The 8259-nt window shown below is 45.6% G+C and overlaps 1 protein-coding gene and 1 pseudogene across 1 annotated transcript in view; one reads left to right on the top strand and one right to left on the bottom strand.

Moving 5' to 3' along the window:
- The first annotated feature begins 1651 nt into the window (after positions 1–1651).
- Positions 1652–8259, top strand: part of Actn2 (actinin alpha 2) — a 71178-nt gene continuing 64570 nt past the window's right edge. Inside the window, exon 1 of the mRNA XM_021215352.2 lies at positions 1652–1948. Coding sequence (XP_021071011.1) covers positions 1823–1948 — 126 coding nt within the window. The 5' untranslated portion in view covers positions 1652–1822. The remainder of the gene's footprint in view (positions 1949–8259) is intronic.
- On the bottom strand, positions 3448–3780 carry LOC110333672 (annotated as a pseudogene).

The raw sequence follows: 8259 nt of genomic DNA, 5'->3' as shown, positions 1-8259 counted from the left end.
GGAATCTGAAAACTGTGGTTAATTTTCAAAGATGAGCACTGTAGTACTTTGATAAACTTGTTCAGAGACCTGGTTTTGATCTAAAGGGAACTTTAAAATGTAAAATACGAACCCCTAGTTTTGATCTTCAGCATCACATATACCAGATGTAGTGGTACATGTCTGTGATCCCAGCATTCAGGAGTTCAAGACTACCCTTGGCCACACAGCCCATTCTAGACTCACCTGGACTACAGGTGACGACATTACTGAGGAGAACAACCAACAACAGGCAAAATCTAAGCTCGCCTGTGGTGAGAATTAAAAGAAAAAACAAAACAGTAATACATTGCATTTGTTGATTGTGTAAGTTTTTCTGCAAAAAAACAAAACAAAACAAAACAGTAGATGTTGAAAGAATTTGGCGATTCTAAGTATACATAGTTTCTCTTGCAACATGGCAGCAGATTGGTAGCCTTGTGCCACAAAAATAGTACTGTAGCACCTGCTGGCAGCGGTTACTAAATTGGGATATAAACTTAACTGGGGGGACCCTATCCTCTCAGATGTCTTGGGCACCTAATGCTGTATTCAGCTTATAGCAGGTGGTTGTTACATGATTGATTTGAAATTTCAGCCCTCTGCTCCCATGGTTCTGGCTTTACTTCCTTGGGTGGCATAATTTCTAGGGAACAGCTAAGCAGGACTAGTGAACCAGAGGGCACAAGTGCAGCACTGCGGGGAGAAATGGAAATGTAAGGAGAAACTGGCCACCAGTCGGTCATTGTCAGTTCTCTGAATTTATGGCTGGCAGGTGAGTACTAGACGCTTCCTGCTTTGGCTTGGTTCCTGACATTTTGATACAGTTGGTTCAAGTTATATGCCTTGAGTCCTTCAAGTGAGAGTGAGAGGCCAAGAAGGAGGGTATTCAGGGATTTTTTTTAAATGAAGGGAGAAAGGATGAAATGGGAGGAGAGAGAGAAGACTGAGGATTAGAAGAGGGAACGATGAATAAAGAGAGGACCAAGAAGGGAGACACCTTAGGGGAACTGAAAGAAGGGAAACGGAGGAAGGAGGCGAACAGGGAATAGAGGAGAGGTGGAGAGGCAGACAGAGAACTAAACAGGAGGAAAAGAGAAGAGAAAGACAAATAGAAGAAGAGGAGGAGTGGACAGGAGAAGGAGGAGGGGAGGGGAAAGGGGCGGAGGAGTGTATATGTGTGTGTGTGTGCGCGCGCGCGCGCGCGCGCGTGAGAGAGAGAGGGTGGGAGTGGAAGTGGAAGTGGGAGTGGGGAGGGATGAAGGAGATTTTTCAGCTAACTTGTGGACACACGGAAAACGTGACTTTGCAGCGGGTCTTTGGAACCCGTGTGTGCGCTGTGAGAGGTGGGACCAGATCCACAGGTGTCCTCTCCCTAGTTCTCGGTCTCCAACCCTCCCTACTTCCCTCCGGGTTGCTGTCCGAGGTGCCCCTAGGTCATCCCTGGAAGCCCGCGGAGAGCAGGGGTGGGAGGAGTCAAGGCAGTGGGACCTGTGCGGGGTTCTCCAGCCAGCCAACCACACGTGTTGGAGACGGGGAGTGGGCGGGGTCTGATGTGTGGGCGGGGCCAGCAGCACGTGACTCTCAGCGGGCTATTAATCCGCGCGGCGCTGCCTGCCGGCGTGCTGGTACTTAGCCCGAGACTCCGCTCCCAGGCGTGCCGCCCCGGAACCGCGAGAAGGTCACCGCAGCCCGCCGCCTATCCATCCATCCATCCATCCATCCATCCATCCATCCATTTCTCCGTCCGTCTGTCCATCCCTCGCGCTGCGCTCGCTCCCCAGCCGCCCAGCCACCCAGCGCCATGAATCAGATAGAGCCCGGCGTGCAGTACAACTATGTCTACGACGAAGATGAGTACATGATCCAGGAGGAGGAGTGGGACCGCGACCTGCTCCTCGACCCCGCCTGGGAGAAGCAGCAGAGGAAGGTCAGCAGGGTCCCTTACGCATGTCTGTGCCTGGTTCGTTGTGGGGTGGGGGCGTCTCCGGCTGTGGCCACTAGAAGAGGCCCCCTGGTGGAGGCTGTTCTCCCAGCCTCCCACCCCACCATCAGAAAGGACAGCACATTCAGAGATAGGCAGGACACCCTGTGTGTGAGTGTGTGTGTGTGTAAGTTAACATAAGTCGGAAAACGAATGATGTTCAAAAGACTGTTAGACCAGAATCCGAGAGTCTCGGCTCTCCTTTTGCCCATGACCTTGCCCTAAAGTTGTTTGGTGACATACCCTGCTGTCTTCATTTGTCCCAAGACTGTCTCCTCACTAAGACTCAAAATGAAAACCCACTCTATCTCAACTTCCCTAGGTCTGGCCCAAAGATAATTTGAAAACTACCTATTAAACATGTTAGGCTCCTTAGAGAGGGATGTTGTAGAACCCTAGACATTCACCTACAAAGTAATAATTATTTCACACTCTATTTATAGCTCATTGAGGTAAGCACACAGGGATGAAGGAGACAGCCAGCTTCCAAGAGCTCCCTCCCCATCTTGGTGCTCTATGGGGGCCTAATGGAACATTCCATTATTCAGGGTTTCTTCTTGATCCTCTTGGCTAAAACAAATAGGGGTGTTCACCAGGAGGCTAAGTTCCACCTCTGCTTGACTGGGCACAGAGCCTGGGTGGTTAGGCAAGTCAACAGACTAACCCAGCATCCTGACAAAAGCCAGTTCCCCAAGCTAGTGCCTCATGCCTACTTTTTCTGGGCATGAGCAAGGTGGATTTCCCTTGTAAGAGCCTACTTTTAGGTGGATGCTAAGTGTGAGTGTAAGGGTGCATGGGAGTTTCCACAGCTGCTCCTTTGAATGATTGTGCGACAGTTAAGTGTATAATGTTGGGAATCTATGGTGGTGTTAACAAGAAAGAAAAGGGCTTCATGCTTGCATTCATTGTCAAATAACCATACACTACTTTTATATCAGCATTTCTCTTTGTCTACTCTCTCAAATTCTCGGTAGCAGTTCTGTCCCCACTGTTGCTATAAACCTCTGGTGACGCTGCTTTTCCACCCCCACCTTGCTTCCTGAGGTGTCTGTCATCACTACCTTTCTTGGGAACAAGGGATGGAGACTGATACATTTAGAAATAGAGTCTAATTAAAGGGCTTACCTAGAGGGATGCCCAGGGCCCTGAGGGTTATACTTGTGCCATCTGGATGTAACCACTTGGTAAGAAGTTGAAGAGTGGTTTTAATTATAGCAATGAGTGTCTCATTTCTTTTTAAACATTTTCCAACAAGTTTGATTACATTTTTTTTTTCACGGATTAAAAAAGATCTCTGCGTCTATGCTTTTGCTTTGAAGAGTGGTTCTTTCTTATGGGAAGCAATAATGTAGATTAGGAATAGAACAAGATTACCCATCTTTTTTTTTTTTTTTTTTTTTTTACAAGAGCACAAATCTACTTTTATTTATTTACTCCCCATTAGTCTAAATCCGGGATGGATACAGCATCACACGGATTCTGTGACCAACGGCCTTCGCAGGAAGGTTGCTTCGGAATTTGGCATGAACCATCCCACTGTCTCCATGGGCCCGAGTTACTTTTCCCTAGATCGCTCTGGTTTTGTTTGGTTTGCCTCCAGGAGTGACCGTATTGTTTTTTGCTTTATACACATAAGCACAACTCTTGCCTAAGTAGAACTCTGTTTTATCTCAGGCATACACGCCTTCAATTTTAAGAAGAGCCGTGTGCACACTTTGGTTCCGGAGACCTCGCTTGTAGCCAGCAAAAATGGCCTTGCACCACAGCCTTGCAGACATACTTGCTGTTAGAAGTCCTGTTCCCAGCAGGCCTCCACAGGCGCCAAGATGGCGGAAAGAAGGCTACCGATCATTTTTGAAAGCCAAAGTCTGAGTCTAGAAATTTCTGTTGATTCTAAGAAAACACAGTACAAAGAAGGTATAGACATCCTCAGTTTCTGAGGCCATGACTTTACGCTTTGTGAGATATTTAATTTAAAAAACATATTTGCAATATTTTTGTGTTAAGTGGCATTGTCCTAATTTTTAAAGGATTCCTCTATGACCAGTTATTACGATTATTAATACCACATGAAGTATGTTATTCAAGAGCTGAAATTTTAATTGACCCAGGTTAAAAAAAAATGCTGAAAAGTGTAAAATGATCATCCTTTTTTTTTTTTTTTACCCCTAAAGATATATTGAGCTGAGTGTAGCATCACATGTCCATAATCTCAGCACACAAGAGGCTGAGCCAGGAGGTTTGCTGCAAGTTGGAGGCCATCCTGGAACACACATTATAAAAAAAAAAAAAAAGAAAGAAAAAGAAAAAGAAAAAAAAAAAAGATAGCTTGGGTGTTAGAGATGCCAGGGGAAGCTAAGCCGCAGCTTCCCGGAACACAGACCTGAACGGATGTGCCCAGATGTGCCCACAGCTCTTTTTCCACTTTTGGTAGAGAGCCTACTGCAGTCAGTGAAATTGTGTGGAACCATGAGCTCAGTGCAGCCAGAGAAGTGGCCTCTATATTTGTCCTATGAGCCACTGTTGGAACCAGGAATGGACAAGATGCCATTGTTTCTATTGTGGGCCACCTTCTCCGCACTTGCCATTTCAGTGATATGCCGGGTATGTGATCTGTCAACAGATGCTGGTGGCTCTCGGTGACGTTGGTGGCACGCTAATGGATGTGGTGCCTAATTATACCCACAGTTCAGAGGCTCGGGACTGTGATAATCCCTCCCTGCCCCTTCGTGTGGAAGGCCTCAGGGACACTAGAGTGCTTTTTTTTAAAGGTCACTCAAGAGATGTTAGACTTAAGGAGTGTGTGTGCTGCCACCCCCACATTATCTGTGGGGCCATATTGGGTCCCTGAGGTAGGCTCTACATGATCTATAAAGAAGATTGTATTTTAAATTTAACTACAACTCAAGGAGAGGCGAACAGCTCCTGTAGTATCAGAGATGGAATATTTAAAATAGTAATGAAGGCTAGGAGTGTAGCTCAATTGGTAGAGTGTTTATCTATTATCTAGAAGGTCCTAGGTTCGATCCCCAGTGTTACATAAGGTGAGTGTAGTGGTATATGTCTATAATCCCAGCACATGGGAGGTGGAAAAAAGAGGATCAGAAGTTCAAGGTCATCCTTAGCTGCATAGTGAATTTGAGGCCAACCTGGGATGTCTGAGATTCTGTCCCCTCCCCCCCAAAAAACAAAACAGAACAGGAAACAGTAATGTATCAGGTTTATACCTGGAGTTAAGAGAGAAACTTTACTATACAGCAGTTTATGGATTCTCATATCCATGCTAAGTTAAGCTGCTTCCAGGGGCTATCAAAACCTTTAACACTGATGGTCTCCCATGGGAGTCTAGAAACAGGCTTTCTCTGGGTCAAGGAGTGTGCTTAGCCTTAACCCTTCCCTGGAGAAGCCTAGGCAGATGGAGACTTGTCATAGCAATCCTGAGTGAACCTGTGGCTTCATACCTACTAGGCAAGTGCTCTATCATTGAGCCACAACCCCAGCTATCTGAGGTTTTTCTCAGAGAGAAAAGGAACTAATTGTTTGGACAAATGAACAAGCTTGTGGTTTTTCTTACAGGAGACCCTGATGGTCTTGAACTTTGCTTGGTTCTTTCTTTTTGTTGAACTTCAGTTGAGTCCCTGTATCTTTCAAACCTCAATGTGTTCATTTATGAAACAAAGATAAAATTCTTTCATACATCATTGGGTTGTGCCTCAGTCAAGGCCTTAAACTGAGTTAGAGTGAAGGAGATTTATATGCAATACAGTGAACCATAAGTGTTGAATACTACTGTCAGCCTTGTAAGGCAATGCTTGTTAATTTTACCAGTTGGTCTGGTAGTCATCAACACTATGCTTAAACTTGGGAGGGAGAGTGAATTACAAGAGTCAATCCTTGGCAATTGGGATGCACTATTTCTGATAGTAGTAAAATATACAACATGATCTGGGCAGAAAACTCAGTGGTAGAGCACTTGCTTAGTATGAGCAAAACTCTAGGTTCTATCCCCAACATCACAAATACACATATATACATACATATGCACACACATACACACAGAAATACATATATACACACATACACGCATATATGTATACACATATATATGCACATACTCATACACACATACATATACACAAATACACACATGCATACACATAGAGGCATATATACATACATACATATCTATATATATATATACACATATACATACACACATATACATACACACATACATATATAGACACATGCATACATTCATGTGTACACATAAACACACATATATATACACATATATGCACATACACATACATACATACTCATACATACACATTCCCCCATGCATGTGCGCACATACCCCCCTACTCAAACACAAGGATATAGAGTGGTGAGGGTTAGAATGGGTAAATGGATACATAGTCTTGGAAGGTATCTAATGGATACGTTGTCTTGGAAGGTATCCACTAGAGAGACACGAGGTGGGATGTTAGAAAGATCGTTATAACCACCTGAGCAGTGGTAGGCTGCTGGACAAATCTCATTACGCAGTTGTAAACTTCCCAGTGAGTCTTGCTGCACCTATGACTGGAGACAGGCACTGACAATAGCTGCATCTAATGAAGAGCGTCTCTTTATCAACCAGAAGACTGTCTAGACAGGCAGCTTCTTACAGCATGTATCACAGTCTGTACAGGGCATGTACAGCTGTGCTCAAAGTGGCTAGCCCCCATGTCTAGGGAGGAGAAATTTGTAGTCTAACATGGCCAGAGAACGGTTGGGGAGTGGAAGGATAAAGAAAGAGGTGAGGACAGGATCTTTTTTTTTTTTTTTTTTTTCTCTGAGTCAGGGTTTCTCTGTGTAGCCCTGGCTGTCCTGGAACTCACTTTGTGGACCAGGCAGGCCTTGAACTCAGAAATCCGCCTGGTGAGGACAGAATCTTATGTGACATTTAGGAAGCTCACACACCCCACCTAAAGGAACGGTTGTTACAATTACATGCTCAGTTTACCTGAGAGGTTCTAAGATGCCCCACTTCACTGTTTTTTTTTTTTTGTATTTAAAAAACATTCATCGGGAGTAGGATGTGCTCTGTCCTTTCACTCAGAATCACCAAGAAACGTGAGCCCCAGATACGGTTTCCTATGCATGTAGGAGGAGGAAGAGAAGTCTTAACTGGGAACCTCAATTAACTCAGCATCAGAGCTGTCAGAAAGCCCTGCAGTTGGTTGCTGCAGCTAGGAGACGCCCACGAACAAGGCGAAGGCTGGAGTGGGCGGGGAGCCACGGCGCCTTGCAGAGGAGTTGGTATGGAACCCGTTGGAGGACAGACAGAACTCTGCCTCCGTTTCCCTGGGAACGGGACTAGTTCTTCCAGAAAGAAGAGAAAGCGAACGGTGGGGAGGTAAATTTAAATGCTCCGCTCTGCCGATTTCAAAGACAGGAGCTGTACAGTGCAGGAAGGTGCCCTTGTGTGTGTTCAGGTGTGCTTGGGTGTGCGTGTCGGGGGGGAGGAGCAGTTAATACTAGGTTTCTTCTCGAGTCTCTTTGCACCTTATATTTTGAGACAGGGTCTTTCATCAGTGAGAGACCCGAAGCTTACTGATTTAGCTAGAGTGCCTGGCCTGTACCAAAGACCCTCCAGTCTCAGCCTCCCCAGTACTGGTTTTACAGACACATGCCTCTGCAACTGACTTTTCATGTATATGCTAGGCACCTGAATTCAGATCCTCGTGTTCAAGCAGCAGGCTCTTCACTGTACTGAGCCCTTTTGCCAGCCCTAGAATGTGGTCTTTCCAGAGAAGCCACAGGAAAGTTTTAGTATAGGAGTGTGTGTGTGTGTGTGTGTGTGTGTGTGTGTGCACAAACACAAATCTGAGCATGGGCTCACCCAGGCATACACACACACACACACACACACACACACACACACACACTTCCCCTAGCATTCTAAACTGGAAACTGGCAGGAGGTATGGGCACTTCAACCCTGGAGGCGAGCAGATGATAAACGTGTATCACTCTGTAACCACTGATTACTGGACCTCTCAAGACGCCATTCTGTCTCCTACATGTGTGGTCCTTTCAGTTTCCATGAAGTCACTTCCTGAAGTTCTCTGGACTCTTTCTTGTCCTATTTGTAAATTCTGTATGCTTTCCATGTTCTCTGCCTAGTGAATGATAGTGTAAGACCCCGAAAGGAGGAACTCCCTCTGGTCCGGNACTCTCTTGGGTCCCCAGAAAATTCTCGAAATACACCTT

The sequence above is a fragment of the Mus pahari genome, chromosome 16 (assembly GCF_900095145.1).
Source record: "Mus pahari chromosome 16, PAHARI_EIJ_v1.1, whole genome shotgun sequence".
Classification (NCBI taxonomy): Eukaryota; Metazoa; Chordata; class Mammalia; order Rodentia; family Muridae; genus Mus; species Mus pahari.
This window is presented reverse-complemented; position numbering and strand designations above follow the sequence as displayed.